The sequence below is a fragment of the Tauraco erythrolophus genome, chromosome 3 (genome assembly GCF_009769465.1).
Source record: "Tauraco erythrolophus isolate bTauEry1 chromosome 3, bTauEry1.pri, whole genome shotgun sequence".
NCBI lineage: Eukaryota > Metazoa > Chordata > Aves > Musophagiformes > Musophagidae > Tauraco > Tauraco erythrolophus.
In genome coordinates, this window is record NC_141467.1 from 90,890,529 (window position 1) to 90,912,854 (window position 22,326).

At 44.7% G+C, this 22,326-nt stretch overlaps 1 protein-coding gene across 1 annotated transcript in view; it reads left to right on the forward strand.

Moving 5' to 3' along the window:
• The first annotated feature begins 1,816 nt into the window (after positions 1 to 1,816).
• Positions 1,817 to 22,326, forward strand: part of DEPTOR (DEP domain containing MTOR interacting protein) — an 80,540-nt gene continuing 60,030 nt past the window's right edge. The window contains exon 1 of the mRNA XM_086609543.1: positions 1,817 to 1,902. Within this exon, the coding sequence (XP_086465669.1) occupies positions 1,817 to 1,902 (86 nt within the window). The remainder of the gene's footprint in view (positions 1,903 to 22,326) is intronic.

Below are 22,326 nucleotides of genomic sequence, written 5' to 3' on the forward strand. Positions count from 1 at the left end.
AGCAGCTCAAGCCGTAGTGCTTACAGTGCTAAGGTGTCCTCTCTCCCTGGCCCATTCCATTAATGAAATGAAGGCAGATTCTGTTTTTCTCCCTTTGCCATTCACAGATCTCTAGTGCTCTTTGAGACTCGCAAAGGTGCTCATTGAAAAGACTACACTGGGTTGAACCAAAGGTCCACCTAGTCCAGTATTTATCTCAGTGGCTATAAACAGATTCTTAGGGAACAGCACAGAAAGCATATATGAAACGTCTCGCAAGTGCTTGCCCAGCTTCCAATTATTTTTAGAACAGAGAATTTCCTGAGCTGGATGTGGCTGCTGTCTGCTTAGTAACCCTCTGTAGATTTCTTTTCCAAATACTTGTCCATTTTTTCCTTGACTCCAAGTCCATTCTTTTACATCCAGAGCTTTCTTTGGTAATAAATACTGCAAGTCCACTATGGGCTGTGCAGAGAACCACCTCCTTCCAGTCGTCTGCAGCCTGTTTACTACCAGGTTCACTTGATTCCCTCTTAGTTCTTCTCTTGAACCTGAAACTATGGCCGTGGTCCTGAATCAATGATAATATTGCAAACACTTCAGCAGGTGCAATTTCTGTGCACGCAGAGTATGTGCAGGCAGAAGTAAAGGCAATAAGTGGGCAATCAAGGTATATCTTAATTGCACGTGGTTGTAAATGAAGCCCGTGTTTGGACCACTGGAGAAGATGCTTACTGGACTTTTTGGAAAAAAGTCTGTTTTTTTCTTTCCCATCAAAAATGTTGACAAACAGTGCTCATGACCTTGCACTTTACTTCCCATTGCCAAGACTAAATGCCGAGCGCAATGCTCCTCTGCCCTCTCAGGAATTCTGCATCCGCTGCCGCCTGGAGACAAAAAGGTGAGGTGGGCAGAGGACCAACGGCTGAAAACAGCCCCTGGGTAGCAGATGAGCGGAAGTCAGGACGGTGGGGGAGAACCAGCAGTTTTTGAGGGTGAAAATGCGGATCGATAGCTCCCTCGCTGCCCTCTCCCCCCGGATCGCTAAGGATAACAGCCAGGGCACAGCGCGCACCACCTGGGCGGGCGGGCGGCCGCAGCGTCCCGCCGGAGCCGGCAGCCCAGCGCCGGCCAGCGCGCACCCGCGCAGCCGACCCGCTGCCGGGAGAAGCTGGGGCTTCTCCCGAGCGCACTTTTCCTCCGTTCAGCCCGTCCTGCCGGTAGCCCCGCGGTGAAGGGAGGCCGCGGGGACTCCGCACCCGCGGGAAGGGAGTCACGGGCGCGGAGAGCTGCGCTCCTCCGTGCGCGGCCGCCTTCTGCCCGCTGCGCTCCCGCCCGCCGCCCCGGGGCAGGCGCGGAGGGGAGCGGCGGGGCCGCCCTCGCCGCGGCGGGGCCGGCGGGAAGCCGAGGCGGCGGCAGCCGCTTGGCTCGCAGCCCCCGGCAGGCAGCCGACCCCTTCCCGCGGGGGCAGGCAGCGCCGACCCTGCCGTGTGACAGCCGGGGGGGGACGCTGCTGCCTCGGCGAGCCTGGCTGCGGCTGCGGCGGCTGCAGCCATGTGTTTCTCCGCCTGCCTGTGACACAATAACACGGGAAGCGGGGAGGCGAGGGGGGTATCCGAGCCTGCCGAGGGGAGAAGTGACGTGCCCCGCTCAGGTGAGCCGAAGCGGCGGAGTGAGGCTGCTGCTGTCCCCCCCCACCCCCGGCGACAAGCTCTGCAGCCGGGAGGCGGGAGGCGGCCCTCGGAGCTGCCGGCGCGGGCAGCGCGGCCGGGGGAAGCGGGCGGCGGGTCCCTGGTCCCCGCTCACCCGGCGGTGCTGTGCCCGCAGGCCGGCGGCGATGGAGGAGGGCATGAGCAGCATGCAGCAGAAAGCGGCGGAGCTGGAGCACATGGCCGAGGTCCTGCTCACCGGCGAGCAGCTCCGGTAAGCGGTGCCTTCCCCCCGCTTTGCGGGGGACACGTACCCGGGGGTCCGCAGCTGCCCCCCTTAGGGCGGGATGGGGGATCTGCGAGGCGGTGGGTGAGGGTCTGTCCCCTCCGGCTTTTCTTGCACCGGAGCACCTGCCCTGCTTTCAGCGCGTCCCCGGGCTCTGGCCCCGCTTTCCGCAGCGAGGAGGAGGAGGAGGGGAGATGGCAGCCGGCGCTGCGAGCCCGGGGAGGTGTCACCACCTCGGGGGTCTTCTGCCCCGAGCATCTTTGCAGCCCTGCGTGGGATAGGAGGCGTCTGGGGCAAAGGCTGCTGCATCGCTAAAGGGATCGAGTGATGCAGAGAGAGAGTTGCGTCTTTAAAGATGAAAAAACCCGGAGAACCCATAAGCAATAAAGTGTTTCGGCACTTCAGCGAGAAATCAGCTGAGCGCAGGGACCCGCTCCCGCACAAGCCCCGTGTGCTCGGCGGCTCCCGCAGCCGTGCCGAGCGGTGACCCTGCAGAGGTGCTGCTCCTTATTCGGAAGGCTTGGGTTTGTTTTGCATCAGCTGGTCCCAGCAGATGGAAGGGGATCCCTACTGTCAGTGCCAGCAGTAATTAACAGTGTGACTGGAGTTGTGTGCAGCACAGAAACCGTTAACAAAAATGCCTGACTCAGTTAATTTTTAATTTCTGTGATGTATTTAGTGTGCCATCTGCACCCATACACTACAGAGGAGAAAAAGAAATTTTAAGGCTTTCAGTTTGTTGATGGAATATCTTGTGATTCAGGAAGAAAAATCCTATTATTATTGTGTGTTATATGTGTAACCAGAAAGAGATTGTAAAAATATTTTCCCAGTAGTTTTTGCTTGAATTTTCTTTGAACTTTTTGCTCAAATGCCAGGCAAACTGCAAAATGGTAGAAATGCTGCTTGATTTGGGAGGTGTCATCATCGCTGCTAGTACAGACACTGACATTGTTACGGGTCACATTCGCATAGTAAGGACCATTGGCACCTTATGATGCTCACCAGTGATATCCATGTTTGGGGAGTAAACATTGTGGTCTGGCTCCAGTACACACCCGCGTCTTCTCCAAGCCTGAGATTTCCCTTCAAAGTAGCCTGAAGTGAAACTTGGGGTGACAGAGTGCACTGGCATGCATTTTCTGCATGGTGGACTTAGTGCTGAGTTGTTCATTCAAGTGCCGGATAAGAATCCTCCGATTCCTAATTTATTTCACTAGAAGTTGAAGATTCAAGGCTAATACAAAATTCCTGTTAAGATCGTGTTAAATCTTTTTATATACCTCATAGTTAAATATAAAAGCAGAAGTTTTACAATCTTTCCCTAAGGAGGAAACATCAACAAATCTGGCTCCCAGAATCAGCTCATTAGTCTCACGATCAAGGATGACGTTTGTCATCTTATTTATTAAGGTAATGAAACATGATGCTCTTTTTGGACAGAATGGTCTACAGATACAAAATAATTAGTCTCGATCCCGTGAAGTTACCTATGGACATTCTTTTGCAAATCTGTAGGAAGTGGCCTGATCTCCTTGGACTGTGGTGGTTTCATGAACAACTCAGCCTACTTAATGTCCAGCTACTGCTGAACGAGGAGATCCACTCTCCCCCTGACCCGGTTCCTACTCCACACTCCTGGCTGTGTAGTCCCACCTCCTCCCTCGTGCCTGCTCCCATACTCCTTGTACTTCCTGGGAGCAGATCCAATGTGGCTATCTGGTGAGTAGGTTAGTTTTCTGACTTGCTGACTGCCGGAAGCCACAGAAGTTAGGTGGTGGGAATGTGGAGCCAGGAGCAAGAAGAGGTAGTGAAGAAGAAGTGAGATCTCTCATTTTGACGACAGTGAGCTGTTGGGTCAGCTGGAACCGTCTTGTGAAACTGCACCCGAAATCGGCTCTCTTCCCCCAGTTTTTTGTTAGCTTTGTTCTCTTTCTCTATTGGGATACTCTGTGCAAAGGGTTAGTTTTCTTCAGTTTTCTAGACAATAAAAGCCACAAAATGTGTGCTAGAAAACTGGCCAGTAGACAAGGTTTAGCCAACCCTGCATTTAAAGTTTCCCTTTTCCTGTCCAAGATAAGTGTATAATTGTTAAGGCTAAATGAAAACGTGGAGGGTTTTCAGGATCAAAGACAGGCCATCTCAGCAGCCCTTGGGGCAGGCAACACATGATAGAAAACCAGCACACACATGCACTCAAGGAAACACACTGTACTCTATTCTTAGTGATGCTTACAAATGCAAGATAAGCCCCCGGCGGGAGTGATGCAGCCAGACAGGTGATTATGTGTGTATTTGGGTGAAAGTGCGTATGAGCAAGTGTTGCATACTGAAAGATGAACACATTTAACTTAGGAGTAAAAGTGTAAAATGAAACTCTGAGCATGGTGTTGCTTACACAGACCCAACCGAATGTAGATATTTAAAGCGCTCGTGTACTAGATGGAACAGCGCATGTGTCTGAACTCAAATACTCATGAGAGCTGCTTGATTAAAATTCCTTACAAAGTTCCTATCGCCCACGTCGCCCCAGCTTCACGCGTTGCCTCATAGTCCCCATTCCCGTGGCCTGTTTGTCGCACATCTGTCCCTCTCTGGCAGGTACTTCTTCATGCAGTGAGGCCTGAAGTCATCTCAGCAGCACCTTGGCAAGGCTGGCTTTGTACACTGGCAGTGCCGGAGGTTGGGATGGAAGCCCTGTGCCCCCTTCCCCTCCCCGGGCAAGAGCACGCTGGCGAGGGGAGGGAGGGGAGGAGGCCGGAGCGTTTTTTCCTTCTCCTTGTTAGTGTCCCTCAGTTGCTTGTGATCTGCACTTCTCCTTTGCGAGGTCAGGAGCCGCTGCCCCGGTGTGTGCTCTGTCAGCTGGCACCTGGGAACGTGGCCGCTGGCACATGCTGGCTCTGGGCTTGCACCCACCAGCTTTGGTCATGAGCAGTTCATGGGAGATGAAGCCATGATGTAAATCCTGGTCCGTGGGTGGGGCGATTTATGGCAAAAGAAACAGGATCTTGAGCTATATTTTAGCTAACATGGTAAATTTTTACATCCAGTAGTGTCCTTTGCCTCTAGAAGAGCAAGGAGAGAACTGGGATAGGCACGATCCGGCTGTGAGCTCTCCAGGCACCAGTGGCCCTGCAAGGACAAGCTGCTGGGGCTCTGGCTGCCTGACAGCTCCAACCACCTGAAAACCCAGGTCTTCCCTCTGTTCTGCTGTGATTTCAGAGACCCTATAGCTGTTCAGTGGCGAACTTGCTCTTCTGAGGATGTTTGCAACAGAGCTGCCCTTAAAAGGCTCCTTAAGTTACAGGTGATGAGTATGAACCTGTCTCCTGAAGAAACTGCAACTTCTCTGTGCTTGAGAAGATCACGGGATCTTCAGCTTCCTTGGGACTGGGAAAGCCCTTCAAAGCCTCCACCCCACTAGGTCCCTGCCTGCAAACACCTGCCTGGGGGCAGCCCTGTGGAAGCGAATGTCCCTGAGCTTCCTTGGTCTGGCTGGGTGTGCCTGAACAAAGGTGTCACAGCCGTGGTGCTTTGGACGGTCATCATTGGAAGCCTAATAACGGGGATGTATAACGGCACTACTGAAGTCCATAAGAATTTTATTGGAAGCAGAGCAATTCCAAGCTCATTTCCCTCGCGGTCGAAGGCAACAGGTTGTGCTCATTTCAGCACTGTTAGGCAGAAAGATTAAAGTATCTCTCTCTGGGTTTGAGCATTAACTTAGTTAGAGCTGATCTTGCCTCTGGCAACCAAAAGCAGTTTCAATGGGCATGTTTTGATGTACTTGCTGGCTGCCTGTCTCACAAGTCAGGGCTGTCTGAAATCTTCCTGTCTGCTAATTGTTTCTTGATGCCAGATTGTCATCAAATTTGGTGTATCTTCCAGGAGTCCCTCATTTCTTGCAGAAAATGTGGTAGAAAATGTGCCTAGTCATTCAGGGTGTCTTCAGGCTTCAGTTGTTCAAATAGGAATATTAAAAGAGCACCTTTTTTAAAAAAAAAAATCAGAAATTGCTGTGGTATGTACAATGCAGTTCTCTGTAGTAGATGTAAGTTGAATGACATTTAAGGTCTTTGCAGACTTTTGGATACCTCTTTATCGCCAGCCTTTACAAGAAGCAACACCTTTGCCAATTTACACATCTGTTAAATAGTTGAGTAAATAATTAGGAAAATTGTTAGATGAGCCAGTGATTCTGATAGAATAGTTCTTATAATTCAGTATCTTTTTTCTGCTTATGGAAATACAAAGCATGTTTCTTAGAGATTTTTCTTTCTTTTGGAAGAGGCTAAATATAATATATGCTTCAACAGAAATTTGTTTGCCTTTTTGTCGGAGTTTGTATATGAGTTTCATTTTACAAAAGAGGTTTTACATGGTAAACAACTATACATTTTGAAGCTGCAAGACAAGTCAAAACCAGTTGTCACTGGTCTTCCAAAGGTCTCACTTCAGGAAGATTATCACTTTAAGAAAAGTTCTTAACATATTGGAGTGCATAACTTTCAGAGTCATTAACTTCTGAAGGACGATAACACCTACGGGTCCATAAATTTTTTTCTTATTCTGAGCGATAAATAGTCAACCTTTTTCACGATGGTAGAGTTCAAAAGTTCATTGTCATTCTAAGGTGCAAAGAACCCAGGGCACATCACAACAGTAGTTTCTAGAGCAATGTAATCAAGACAGCCTTAGTGTTAATGTGTTGCTGTAATATAGAAATGTATTAATCATATAGTGGGTTTATTAAATGCTATCACTGTGTTTGAAAGTATATTGACACTCTAGTGATGCGCTGCTAAAACTGTGTAAGTTTATACACTAAAAGGAACGTAAGGATTTAAGATACAGAATTGTCTAGAGGTCAGTTCCGCTCAAGTCAGTTATATATTTGAATTAATATAAATTATTTTAATTTTATAAAAAGCACGTTTCTCAAATTTATATGTTCATTTTTTCTAGAATCTTTGATATCTGGTGCACCTTCTGATGTGTTTCAATCTTGCCCATTTGTACTAATTTTAATGACACCAAGTCTCATATGTATATATAAGCATGCATGCATGCGTAGATACGTACATATATATGTGTGTGTGTGTATGTGTGTGTACGTGATTCCTGGGCCAGGAATCTCAATTTCTCATGTCCTTCGGTAAAATTTGTGGCTATTCAACATTTCTAGAAATCAAGATGTAAGGCTTTTGTTTACTCAGTAGTTCTTTCCTTTAAGCTATGCCTTTTAAGAATTCAGCCGTTCCCATCAGCAGCTTTCCTCAAGCACAACTCAGAGATCAAGTAGTTAACAACGCATGTGCAAATAGTGATCGCTCTTTCGCTGTGCACACAAGAAGGTGGATGTTGTACGAGTGGTTTGTACTCTATATTTTATGTATTCCATTCCAGGTGGAGTCAATCATTAACTTTTGTCTCAGGTTAGCAGAGCTCAGCAGGCAAGCAAAGGATCCTGGATGTGTGTAATACGTGCAGAATATTTTTTATTTGTTTTACGTTAGAGGAGCTGCCCATGAACACGTGAAGGAAGCTGTTTTGATGTTGATGCTCGTGTAGGGAAGGCAGAATTAATGTGCCAAAAGCAATCTAGCTTTTCATTTACTACATGGTCCCTGTGGGGGCAGTGGCCGTAGGCTGGCACCGTGACAGAGAAGTCCTCCTATCACTTGTCATTATTATTTACTATTTGTGTAGGATAGCGCCTAGGAATTTGAGTTATTTATCAGGTCCTGGCAGGGGTAGGCACTGTTTGCTCTGAAGAAATATAAAGCCCTTGCAACACAAATCTTGGCTGCAATTGGTAGCGGTTTCTTGCAGCAGTAGTAGGCTCTGGCCGGCGAGGCAGGGTCTGTGTGAAGCCGCCAAACTTGTGTAACCCAAATGAGACTCTGTCGGGGCTGGGATTTCTGGTTTGGGAGGTCAGACACTGATCCCAAGAGTGGTGTCCTGAAAGCACAGAGAAAAATACCCGCCAAGTGTGGAGATTCAGAGGTGATACTGTGTGTGCTGGAATGGGTGGGGCAACTGAGTTGAGTGGTAGCTCTTGGCTAAGGGTCTGCTCTCAGAAATAGACATTCGCTCCTGAGGCTCTGGGCCCTTCTACCTTTCTTGCCACTTATTCTGCTTTTTATTTTTGTAACTCTTGTATTGTGGTTGTGTTAACTCTTTGCCTCTCCTCCTGGTAAAGCAGGCTTGTGTGAGCCCTTTTGCTAATTGAAAGATATTTTTTTCCTGTGTTCAAGACCAGGTTTGAATACAGTCATCTGCTCAAACTAAACTTTTGTGGGAAGAGATTAAACTGATGAAGAACTGGCAAAGGGGTTGAAAGACTGGGTAATAAGCAAGAGCTAAGCAAGTTTGGTTCGTGTACCAGGTTGCTGAAGAAAAACTGCATTGAGGCTCTAAAAGTTAATAAAGATAGAAACTGCAAAACTTCAGCTCTCGGCAGAACCAGTGGCATTCGTTGAGTGAAGGATGCACTTCACATATTAGTCATGGGTTGTTGTTCTTTTTTCTTAAGCAAGAGCAGGACATATAAACCGTATATTTTAAACGATTTTAATGCATAGAGCACTGGAATTAAATACAGCTTAAGCCTACTGGAACATAGGCTCACAAGGATCCTTAGTAACACTGATTCGACTAAAACTGTTGGTATAGTAATAGAATGGAGAGACAGATTTATAAAGGCAGTTTGACTCCACTAGCTAGCAGAAGGAAAACTGAGAAGGGATTTTTAACCAATTTCCTAAATATCAACAACAGTCATGACTTAATTTTTTGATTTTTTTTTTAACTGTTTGCAGATTTGACCTTTCCCTTGAATCACACATTTTTCCTGTGGCCTTAAGGAGAAATGACTGTGTTGTGGATATATTTTCGTTCTTTGCAGCAGAAAGAATAAAACTCATCTCAGAGTTAAAGAAAAATAAAATATTTAAACCTACACTGTCAGGAGAGTGCTATATAGCAAGAGTGGAAGTAAAATAATGTGCAATCTTGCTCCTTTATTTTTTGAAAACTCTGAAGCATTGAGTTGCATGAAAGCATGGAGAAAGGGAAAAGAAAACCCACAAACTGTGTCCCAGGCTCGCTCAGGCTCTAGAGAAACCTGTGAAGCCAAAGGAGCCTCCTGAGGCAGTGATCATCAGCAGGTCTGCTTCTGTTACATCTGTTTCTCTGTTCCTCAGCTGAGCTCTTCGTCATGGTACAGTGACGCAGGGATCCAGGTACACCTGGTGCTAGAGAAGTGGAGAGGGGCTACTAGGCTGGATGGCTAAAACTTGGAGCTAGCACTGCTGCTGGAAGCAGTGGTCCTTGCTTTCTTGTACCCACACTGACGTAGGTGTTGCTGCCTCCTGGTTCCCTCCTCTGTGCTTCCCCTGCTTCAGACTGGCTTAAGCACCTCTGGACCATCGCTGTACGGTGACCTGCACTGGGGAAGGGATCAGCAGGCCTTTTGGAGGACTGTTGTTTCAGTTGGGTCAGTTTTACAAACCGATTTACCACATGACCACATAAAAGCTTTCTCTGAAGAGGTACGGGGGGAGAAACGGGTGCTGGCTTAGCCGGTGCCACTGAGCGATGGTTTAAGGCTGTGGTTTTCTGATACAGCAGATCTAACTGCAGGCTGCTGCTGCCCCACACTTATCGCTTCCGTTGCACTTCGCACTGGTGTTTGTCTGGGATCAGAAGTTCAGAGAACTAAAGCAGCTGAAGCCAAATAAGAAAAATTTAACTTTCTAAACAGGCTCAGCGTGAGGTCAGACCAGTGCCAGCGCTGGGGTGAGGGAGGCGGCAGAAACACATGGTCAAGGACAGAGAGAGGGAACGGTGGCAACAGTCACTGCTAGGTTTGCTTGACCACTGCCTCGGTGCTTAACTTACCTAAACTCAACATGAGTCAAATATTTGCTGCATTCCCATTAAAAAATTTCAGACTCGGTAGAAGACAGACTATAAAAATCATGTCGAGTTTAAATGCCCAGTGCACATGTTGTTAACAGACAGGAACAGAAACTGTTTGCAATTTGCCTAGATTATTTCTCTTTCAAGGTTTCTGCCTTTACTTTTGCACTCTTCTCAAGGTATTGTGCATGAATAGAGACAAATATTGGCATTTCATATCTTTTGAAATGCATACTGCGTAATTTATATGACCAGCACATCACAGTGCTACCAATGTGACAGCACTACTTCAGAATGCGACTCCTTACCTCAATTATCAGCCCTGTAATTTCACAGTCTTCGTGGTTTGCTTCTTAACAGTGCCTCAATCCAGTAAATGCATTCAGATCTCAAAGGTGCATTTACAAATAATTAAAAAAATATGCTTGATGGGGCTTGCTAATTCAGAGCAAATACAGAAGCTGGTTTTCACATAACAAGGCTGCAATTCTCCATTTCCTTGCAATTGTGTGGGTGATTACATGGGCTTCCCCAGCTGTGTCACAGGGATTTGCAGGCAGATGAGAGTTTTCTGGTTTCTATGGAGAACCAGGGGACTGAGTCCTGCTGTGGGTTTTACAGCGGTGTTGAGCCGGTGTGTCGTGCTGCTGCTTGCAGGAAAGGGCAGCCCAGCTTCCCTGGATCGGAGCTCCTGCTGCTTGGCCCGGTGCGCCTGCGTTGCTGCATGTCTGACCCCATGGTGAGGAGTCTGGGGAGCTCAGCCAGGTCACCGTCATGGCAAACAAGCACTGATGACTGTGCAAGGGATAAGGTCAGCTGGTCCGGGGTCAGGGATGAGAAGCTTCACAGACTCTCCCTTTACTGGGGGACCCCTCAGTGAGCTTGGCTTCTTCATTGAGTCAAACACTGCTATTGAAGTACATCTATACCAGTCCAGGAGCCCTTTCTCACCCCTTTCATCCATTCTTCCCTTTCCCAGCCTCTGTTTAGATGTCAAGTTTTTGGTAGAGATCATAGCAATGCTGGACAGGATTTGGGGACTACATCCAGACAGCTCTGTGGCTGTTTGGGTGAAGGTGTATCCTGTGTTTTAAGGCAGCAGGCACAAAGATGTTCACTTGAAGATTTAAAACCGAATGATAAAGCTGGAACTAAAGAGCCGGTTAGAGCAATGCCACCTGAGAGGTGGTGATAGCAAAGGTGGGAGCTTGAAGGTGAAGATAAGCACGGTAATACTGTGTTTGATGTGACAGAAGAGGAAGAGGCAGTGGAAGGAATCAGGGAGATGGGCAACATTATTGAGGTCAAGAGCTGTGGAAACTATCTTTCCAAGAGCATTCCAGCTAGATAAGAGCCAGACAAGATGATGTTTGTCAAGGAGAGTGCATACAAGAAGCCTTGAGGTGTAAGATAATAGAAAAGGAGAACTTGGAACAGAACTTCAACTTTCTGGCAGAGAGGTATAGCTGTCCTGGAGGTGCATTGCACAAGGAATCTGCAGAGACCAAAGTTCTGCTGATAAGCAGCACTAACGTATTTATCCTTTATGGATCTTATATAATCTACTTGGTTTGGGAAGATTCTCCTACTCCTGCCATGGCACAGCTGCCATCTAGCACAGTGGCCTTTGACTTGGAGTTGTGGAGGTTTATGTGGGTTTGTTTCATTGCTTCTTACACCAAGGGCAGTTGTCAAAACAAGTGTATTTCCATAATGTTTCCATTAATGTTCAGCTGAACTGTTGTACAATCCGCTGGCTCTGTGTTTGCACCACTTTCCTGCATATTGGGTCAAATGAATTTATTGGCAAGAGTTAAAAAGAAGTGTTTGTATGTTGTATCTGTTGCTCTTCACATTGTTTCTCGTATCTTCAAAGCATTGGGGCTGCTTAAAGCAAACTTGTGTATTCCTTTGTGTTTTCACAAGCCATTCTCAGCTCTGATTTAAGAGGCAAACCAAATGCAAAGCATAGTAACAATACGGCTTGTAAAACCAATGATTTTTAATTTAATTCCGATGAGTATTGCAGAATATTCACAGGAAACTGAAGTTGTGAGTGCTTGTTTGAGGAATCAGAGTCCAGCACTTACACTTATCCTCTTTGGGAGGAGAATCTGACAACACATGGCCAACATATCACTCAAAGTTAGGATTGCAAATAATGGAAATTGCTTCTGAAAAGATGTTAGCTAAGCATTATTTATAGCACTGATTGTCAGCGGTGGAACAACTTCCTTTCATTTTTTGCAGAAAAGATCCTTCTCTTGATAACTGCACATCCTTTTCTGCAGTAGCATATAATTGTATAGCTTAGAAATCAGGGTGATATAATAGAAAGCTGTTTATTGTTTCCTGATAATCAAGATGTAATTAACTTATACTTTCCTCTAGCTGAAGTCAATTTATTTTTACTAAGATGTAGAAATAGTAACTCTAAGCTTAAATTGCTATTTTAATGCTTGGTCAGTGCAAACAGAGGGAGATTGTGATGTGAAGAAGCTCAAAGTAGCATTATCACATACTGTTGTATAGATAGAAATAGATGAGGTCAAATTAATACATAGATCTCTGTGACAAGAAAAATGGCTCCGTAATAGGAGCCATTGGTGTTGTACTGCTGCTTATCTAATTAGATGAGGTGATGAAAGTAGGTTCTTAGAAGCACACTGAACAAAAGAAATAAAGCAAGGTTTATTAGAAGCTTATTTTAATAAGCTTAATTTATTTATTTAAACTTAATTTATGCAAAATTATGCAATTATCTAAAACAGACAGCAAAAAAGGTGTCTTTGTACAAGAAGCTAGCCCCAAGGAGGGCTGGCTCTCAGGGTGGGTTTGGGCTGAAGCCCGTGATGTACAAGGAGATGCTGAGGGCTGGGTCTGCTCAGCCTAGAGAAGAGGCTCAGGGAGATCTTGCTGCTGGCTGCAAATATTTAAATAAGGTGCAGGGAAACAGGGAGAGAGAGAGTTTTTTCCAAGGTGCACAGGGAGAAGACAAGCGGCAGTAGGCAAAATTTGCAAGGGAATTTCTAATTGGATATTTGAAAAGAATTATTCACTGTGAAAGTAAGTAAAAAATTGAAATAGGGGCCCAGAGAAGCTCAGAGATATAAAATCCTGTCTGGACATGATCCCGAGCAACTTGTACTAACTGGGCATGCTTTCAGTATAAGTTGGACCAGATGACCTCCAGAGGTCCCTTCCAAACTGAATTACTCTATTTTTCATGAAGGCATAGTGTGTTGCCGTCTTTAAGCTGTGGTGGCTGATATTATCAGCATTTTCTTACTGCCTGGTAACCAGAGATTATTTTCCACTCAGTTGCACTAGCGGGAAGGCTTGTGAGAATACTTGCTAAGCTATTTCAGAGCGAAATCACCTGGGTTAGTTTGTACAACAGATGTGGTGGTACACAGGACCACTCCTTTCACATTTTCAAGAGAATTTAAGGACGAGAAATATTTCCATTTCCAAATGAATGCCCAGGAACTTTTGAAATCTCTCACTGCTTCAACTGAGATGTTTATGAACGTGTGAAGGTGCAAACCTGATTCCCTTGACTGCACTGTCTTGAGTCAGGCCAGGATTTTACACCAGATCATGTGAGATTCTTGAGACGCCAACATTGCAGCTCTTCCCACCACCGAGAGAGCTTTTTGAGGTGTCTGTGAGGTTATCTGAAGATCCATTTCTTAAGAATTTGGGGAATGGAAACTGAAGTGTGCATACTTGGGACATACTGGTTTTAGATCAGTCTTTGACAGACGAGAATAGAGAAAAGATTGAGAGCAGTGTGTGGAGTAATACCCGCTGGAAGGCCAGTAGATCATGTTAGTGCCAGAAATCTTGCTGGCTGTGTTGTGCTGGCATTACAAGAGGAACAGTAATCTCAGGGGAGGCCACCCGCTCCTCCATTCTCACTGCCTGCATGGTGATACAACAAATGGATCGAGTGCTCCTGCATCCTCTCACACTTTGCACAAAGGCCCAGTTTGGGAGTTTATTTGTGTGCATAAATTCTTGGTTTTCCACAGCCCCGCAGCTGCAACTTGACTTATGAAAAGTGAATTACCAATCCCGCATTGAGGGAAGAAGGTATTAGAACTGTTAACACTTTCTTCCCTTGGAGGGAAATGTCTCATCCAATAATCCATTTGCAAGGTAATGAGATATATTCTCTTGCCTTTACAGATGTGATCAAAGACGTGATTAAATCAGGCATGAGCCCAACCTTTATCCCACCTTTTTGAAAATAATATTTCTTTTGACATGCACGAAGCAATGAGATTTGTTGCTTTCTATGTATCCTGTTGTGCTTTATCACAATGCTACAAGGCCTAGATCCTTTAACAATATTTCATAATGAGGGAAAATCCAGTTATTTTAGGTTTCTATAAAGTGGTGCTTTTTCCAAGTGCTATACTTTGAGCCTACTGTAATGAATCAAACAGTGGTGGTTGAAAAATAGTTGCTTGCATTCACTTTGTCTGGCTACAGAGGGGCTAGAGCTGCTCCAAACTAATATATTAAGAACTTCATATGACTTTTTTTGGTTAAATCTGTAAATCAACACCAGCTGCAACAGTGTATCCTACATAATTTCACATGAAATGTGTTTGTACTCGGTGTTGATTTCTTTTCTGAGGAACACGGAACATCTGAGTTTATATGAGGCCAGTAACAATGGTACTCTTGGGAAACACATTACTGGGGCAAAGGAGGAAGAAAAAAGGATTGCGTAAACTGTTTAGGAGAGGCACAATAAACATGGAGAGAAGAATTTATTTAAATGTATAGTGGCTAAGGAAAAGTTCCAGTGGACTGAAAATTGTGACCTTTTGCTTGCCGGCTGAAGACTGTACTCAGCACATCTTTTTATGTAAAATATCAGTATTCTACCTCAAAAAACGATAGACCTGTGGAAGAAGGCACAGAAAGTGTTGTGCACTCGATCAATGATTTCATGTCTTCAGTAACCACAAACTTTTTGCAATTTCAGCAGGTCATATATGCACAGTCTACTTACCTATGGACTGAAATCTTGTATAGTTCAGGATTCAGAAAGCTCATTGTAGTTGTGTTCAAATTAAGACCTAATTGGCACTGTTTGTATTGTGCTTTGATAGCCAGGGTGAGTAATGGACTAAACCTTGGCATGCTCTTTAGCATGCCTCCATGTATCTGGGTAGCTACAACAAGAAGTGCCTGTGGTCCATCTGCCCAACTGTGGTCATTGACACCATCTGAAGAGCAACCATGTCCAGGCTGCTACAGATCCTGCCTTTCCTCAGGACAGATGATATTTAGACTTGTCTTGAGTAAATGAATTGGATCTAGGATTAATACACAGTGTTGGACCATTTACCCTGATGACAGGTGACTATCTGAGTCTGTGTAAAGGCATAGTGCAGGCCCTAACCTCTCACCTCCTCTTGTCCTGTTGCCCATCTAAAGCCTATCCCTAACTGTCTGTGCAACATGTGTTTTGGATTCAAGTTCAGGCCTGACCCAGAGTTTGGAGCATGTTGTAAATGTAACTATATGGTTGTAATCTAAGTTTACCAGCATTTAACTGAGGCTGATAGAATATATAAAGCTGATGCCATTACTCGGTGGATAAGGATTAGGGTACATGTTCTGAGTTATTAAAGCAGTAAGAGGTCACTATTTGAATTTATTGTCAGAGCACATAAATACCTGTTCACTGAGCTTTCTGCACGTGTGGAGGGAGAATTTGGCCTAGAATGAGAACTGGCAACACATAGCCCAGCAATGGGAGCAAGCTGTTCAGTAGGAGCAGCAGAACTTCTCTGGTATCCTCATTGACTGATTTATTATTTTAAAGGAAAATTTCCATTTAATCTTAAGAGCAGAGGAAGAACACTTCTGTAATATTTGTCCTTTCAAAGCTTATCTGCTTGTGAACTTTTAACAAAGCCTAATCAAACAAGACAAGCTCCTTGATAGCATCCTGACAGAAGGAACTATTCATAACGAATGGTTATGCAGCAGCTGTGTATCTGTTCATATCATGTATCAGATGTAGAAAAATGCTAAGCTCATCCAAAGAAACCCTTTCTAGGCTAGATTTTTGCAAAAGTAAAATCCTTTAAGTAGAATTAGTCTTTAACTAGGATTTATATTAATACACTTTCCTTAATGATAAAGAGCTTCATTAGCCTGCCAGGATTTAAGAAGTGAGTAACTTCATGCCATTGAGTAATCCCCTTAAATTCATATACCATAATTCTTCACGTTACGTGTTTCTATGGCCTAGATAAAGGAAGATATTTAAAGCAGATAGGACAGTTCTTTATGATTAAAACATTTGTGTCAGAGAGCAATCCTTTCTATGCTTAAAAAATAAATACAGTAGTGTTATGTTGCAGAATTGTTGAGTAAAATCATTGTTACCATTTGGCATAGATGCATTTGGAACTCATTCAGTGTAGTTTGGGGCAATCAATAGCTTTCCAAGACGTTTTTCATTTTTTTTCTCTATAGATGGTGATTCATTTATTCTTTTTCATTTGGCACTCACGGTGAAACCTTATTGGATGTTACAAGTTTCTCTTTAAGAAAAACATATATAAATGAGCAGAATGTTATTTAGTAGTATACTGATTTGTTGCCTCCAGCTGGCTGTGAAGGTCATACTGGCTTGTATTTTGCACTCAAAGTAATGTTTTTACTAAGCAAACATGACAACTTAAGGGAGCTGAAAAAGGCTGCAACACGAGTCTGTTTAGGCTTCTATCCTATTTTGGTTTATTTACTTTAATAATTACATAATCTATATTATTTCAATAAATAAATTTTTTAAAAAGTCATGTGTGGCTATATGAAATCAGACAGATTCCAGGCTTGAAAAGACTCGAGTGACTCTGACTGTATGGTCAGGTTCTTTGTGGTAGCTTCACAAGATCTCAGATGAGGGGCTGGAGGTTCCTGCAAACCCGGTTATTTGGGTCTCAGCAGGATGAGTGAGTGTTGCACGTGGAGGCAGGAAAGCCAACCAAGTGCAGACATGTAGAGATGTCACCCAAGGGTAAAATGCAGAGTTGGGCCATGGAGCTGGCAGAGGAATCCTCTGCCATTGCAGTTTCTTCTGGCTTCTACACGTAGATTTCGTAAGGATGCAGATCAGACCCTTGGCCCCCGTGCATGCTGCTCACCAGCTGGTGGGGTTTCCTCACAGCAGATCCCCAGCTGTTTTTTGACACAGTTGTAAGTCACAAAGGTCACAGGGTTTCCTTCAGATGTTGGAGGAAAACATACCACTAGTTTGTTGTTGACTGTATGATAATGACAGGCCCGTTAAATACCTATCCTTCCAATCAGCCACGCAAGGGCTGTCATATGCTTGCCCAGTAAAAATGAAAACCAAGCAACACCCTCTTGCAAAAGCAAGGAAGCATGCTCACAAATACAGACATCTCCCATCCTACAGCTCCAGTGCCTTGCCAAGCACATAAAGAGTATCTCTATACCTACATACCCACTTTTACTAAAAGCCTTAATATAAACAGCAAATGTCTTAATATAGGCAGTACCTGAACTTTTCTTTTTCGTAGCTGACATGAAACAGGACTTTAGAAAGGCTATGGGTCCTGGTCTAGTGCATTCAAAGGCCAGCCTCTGATATTCTCCCTCCCTGTAGTATTCCCAATGTTGTTCATAGAAATCAGTGTAAGTCATGTAATTATAAAACACAAGACTGGAAGGTCTTCTGCAGAATACTATAGCACATGATCCTTTGGTATATTTATTACAGTTCTGTAAAAGATAAGTTCTTGCCTTGAGTAACAATTAGAAAATTTTGCTCTAAACCTTTGTCTAATTTTTATGTTGGAATCACTCAGCATGACTTAAATAGCTTTTCCTGCACTCTGCTTTTAACTCACCTGAAAGATTACAGACAACAATTCTGTTCCTCTCACTTTTTGTTTAGATAAAGCTAGACTCCCGAGCCAGTATCTTTTTCTCTCTGTTTATAAGACTGGCTCATCATTTCTCATCCCGGTGTAGCGCTGCTTCATTGCATCACTTTGAGCTTATCATTCTTGAATGAGGAATTAGGTGATGTCCTGCAGTATCATATACAATGACATGAACAACTGGATTTCCCATCATTTCTGGAAACATCTCAGTTAGTACAAGCTGAGATTGCCTTTGGTTTTCGTATGGTCTCAGCCTTTTCGTAGCCTGTAGTCAGTGAGCATTTAGCTACTGCATATTCAGCTATTTCTTACTCTCTGTTGCTTTCAGACTCCAAGTTGTCTGTTTTCAGCAGAGCACTTCATTGCTAGTGCACAATCTTGCATTTTATAGTCCTGCCTGTTCCTCCATTACTATTTCTGCACTGGGAAGGTCAGCCACTTACAATCTAATCACCTCTAGGTGAGCCAGTCAAATGGATCATTACTTTCAGAGTGTAAAAATTTGCATCACTTCCAGCTTTATTTTATAGTTTAGTGGCCAACCACTGGATTTCAGTAGCCTTCTGGAAGACAGTGGAAAGAACTCCCTTGAATCATGTCTTCTGTCAATGTAACATCCTGCATATTGCAGTATTGCCAGCTGTAGGAGGTAAAAAAAAGCATGAATCAGTGCCAAAATATGCTAACATTTTTTTATTTAAAGAAATTCAATACAGAGTGCCTTTTCTAGTCAGTGTTTTTTCACTTACTGCTTTCACAGCTTCCTTCCAAATAAAAACAAAGCTCAGCAATGCAGTTGTACTAAACATGAAAAAAAGAAAGCTATTGCTTTAGAATGGGAAGAGATAAACAAAGTGTGATGGTTTTAATACAACATACTTTGTTTTGAAACATGCATATATTGAGAGGGTATTGCATCTATACTCATTTTAAGATGAATCTACGTATTCGTTGGAAGTGAGTAATAAGTCTTGAATCATGGCCTCAATATAAAATCCTGTTTGTTGACAGTAGTACATAGCACTAAGTATTTTATTACTCATTTTATTACCTGTCAGGTACTGGCTATTTGTGCTTAATGACGCTCATGATTACACAGCACAGTAATTGGTTAAGGGTTTTGTGTAGAGATGGAAAACAATTGCTAACAGCAATTGAGATATTACTGCAGTATGACGTTATTATTAATGATGAAGGCAGAAATTTTTTCTCTTGCTTTCAGCAGCGTTGCCAAGGGCTGCTGAAAGGAGTGCAAACAATTGGTACTCTTCCAAAGAGCATAAAATATTGAGGAGAAGAGCTCCTGCAGCTCTGTGGTGCTCAGACTGAGAGCAACCATACCTGGAAGGTCTTTGAGATTAGTGGTTACCCAAAACGATAAAACGCCTCAGCAAAACTATTTGTCAGTCATTGACAGGGTGGGAGAAATATCACAACTGCACTTGAGATAAGGTACTTGGCTAATTTCAGTTCTTCCGTGGATTTCTTGGGTTACCTCCAGCAGATAACAACACCTTTTGCTGTTTGTGGTGCAAACATGTTCAGTACTGTGGTGCTGTCGTGGTTTAACCCCAGATGGTAACTAAGCCCCACGCAGCCACTTGGTTACTCCCCACTGGTGGGTGGGATAGGGGAGAGAATCGGAAAGGTAAAAGTGAGAAAACTCGTGGGTTGAGAGACTGTTTAACAGGTAAAGCAAAAGCTGCTCACACAAGCAAAGCAAAACGAGGAATCCATTCACTCCTTCCCATGGCAGGCAGGTGTTCAGCCATCTCCAGGAAAGCAGGGCTCCATCACGGGTAGTGGTCACTTGGGGAGACAAACACCATCACTCTGAATGTCCACCCCTTCGTTTTTCTTCCCCCAGCTTTATATGCTGAGCATGACGTCGTTAATCCTTTGGACAGCTGGGGTCAGCTGTCCTAGCTGGGTTCCCTCCCAGCTTCTTGAGCACCCCCAGCCTACTTGCTGGTGCGGTGATGTGAGAAGCAGAAAAGGCCTTGACTCTGTGTGAGTACTGCTCAGCAGTAACAGAAACAGTCCTGTGTTATCAAAACTGTTTCCAACACAAATCCAAAACACAGCCCCATACTAGCTACTGTGAAGAAAATTAACTCTATCTCAGCCAAAACCAGCACAGGTACTTTCTGGATGTTATGGATCTGCTCTTCCCCAGATGCAAAGGGAGATGGGTGGATGGGAAGACCTCCTTGTTTCTCATGGGTCTGAAACCTGCTGCACATAATGCAAGAGCGTAGCAAGGTCATGCCGAGCTTTTCCCTGTGGATAAATGTAATAGACATCTCAGCCATGGTGCATAAAGGACCTCAGCTTGTAGCTTTTCTTGGCTCCCCTACACCCCTGGGATGCAACGTGCATCCAAGAGAGTGGTTGTCACCCAGCAGGGCTCTCTGGAACCCACAGCCCCTTGCGACCCTTGCTGCAGCCCCTCTTCTTACTCCAGTGACACAGATCTGCAGTCCGGCATCCTATTTCCCAGTTCCTGGTCTTTCTCTCCAGATTTCTGAATGGCAGTGCTAGCAGGAAAAGCTGTAGCAGTAGGGCTTGGGCTGTTTGACCCGTATTTGCCCCATGTAGCATTTCAAAGGAACATTCACCTCTCCCAGCTGTGTTACTGGGATAACAGTTCCCTGACACAAATTTCACTGCTGTATCACTGGCCTGCCATGGGTCCTACACTGCTCCTTCCTCAGTTTTCTATCTGTAAAACACTTTATTGAGAGTGATTTTCGGCATAAGTTCATGGATGTCAGTGGTTTTTTGGCTACCAGCAAAATTTTTTTACAGGCAGAATTTTAGGTTTTTTGATCATGGGTTGGTCTACATGACAGCAGGCCTGCTGGTGACAGACGACATACACCTGTCTCAAAGGAGGAAAAGGATCTTTGCACAGGAGCTAGCAGGGCTCATTGAAAGAGCTTTAAACTAGATTTGAAGGGAGAAAGGGATAAACTCAGACTCACTAGAGATAAGCCTGGGGGTGGCACATGCCAGTGTTTGAAGGATAGTGTGCTAGTGAGGTCCTTTGGTCTACTGTCTCAGTGTAGTTAAGGGACGGAGATCCATGTGGCAGCAAAGACGCAAGGGTTATTGATGTATTAGAAACCATAGAAGCACCTGAGAATGGTCACGTAGGAATCAGGTCTTCTGCCCCCAAAAATATGTCGGGATCAATAGCCCAACTGAAGTGCATCTGCACCAATACATGCAGCATGGGCAACAAACAGGAGGACCTGGAAGCCATTGTGCAGCAGGAAAACTATGATATAGTTGCCATCATGGAAAGATGGTGGGATGACGTGCACAACTGGAGTGCTGCAATGGATGGCTATAAACTCTTCAGAAGAGATTGACAGGGAAGGAGAGGCCATGGTGTAGCCCTGTATGTTAAGGAGTGTTTTGATTGTCTAGATCTTAATGATGGTGGCGATAGGGTAGTTTATGGGTAAGAATCAGGGAGAAGGACAACAAGGCAGATATCATGATGGCAGTCTGTTACAGACCACCCAACCAGGATGAAGAGACAGACGAAATATTGTATAAGCAGCTAGGAGAAGTCTCAGAATCACTAGCCCTTCTTCTTGTGGGGAACTTCAACTTACCAGATGTCTCCTGGAAATACAATACAGCAGAGAGGAAATAGTCTAGGTGGTTCCTAGATTGTGTGAACGATAACTTCCTGACACAGCTGGGGAGTGATCCAACTAGCGAAGGCACTCTGCTGAACCTCTTGTTTGTGAACAGAGAAAGACTTATGGGTGATGTGATGGATGGAGGCTGTCTTGGGCATAGAGATCACGAAATAATAGAGTTTTCGATTCTTGGAGAAGTAAGAAGGGAGGTCAGCAGAACTGCCACCTTGGTTTTCTGGAGGGCAGAATTTGGTCTGTTTAGGAGACTGGTTGACAGAATCCTTTGGGAGACAGTCCTGAAGGGCAGAAGAGCCCAGGAAGGCTAGACATTCTTCAAGAAGGAAATCCTAAAGGTGCGGGAGCAGGCCTTCCCCATGTGCCAAAAGATGAGCCAGCAGGAAGAAGACCGGCCTGGCTGAACAGAGAACTTTGACTGGAACTCAGGAAAAAAAGGAGAATTTATGATCTCTGGAAGAAGGGGCAGGCCACTTAGGAGGACTACAAGGATGTCGTGAGGTTATGTAGGCAGAAAATTAGAAGGGCCAAAGCCCAACCAGAACTTAATCTGGCTACTGCCATAAAAGACAATAAAAAGCGTTCCTATAGAATCATAGAATCATAGAATGGTTAGGGCTGGAAGGGACCTTCAAAGGTCATCTAGTCCAACCCCCCTGCAAGGAACAGGGATATCTCCAACTAGATCAGGTTGCTCAGGGCCTCGTCCAACCTGGCCTTGAACGTCTCCAGGGATGGAGCATCCACCACCTCTCTGGGCAACCTGTTCCAGTGTTCTATAACTCTCATGGTAAAAAATTTTTTCCTAATATCCAATCTGAATCTACCTCCCTCTATTTTAAAACCATTACCCCTTGTCCTATCACAACAGGCCCTCCTGA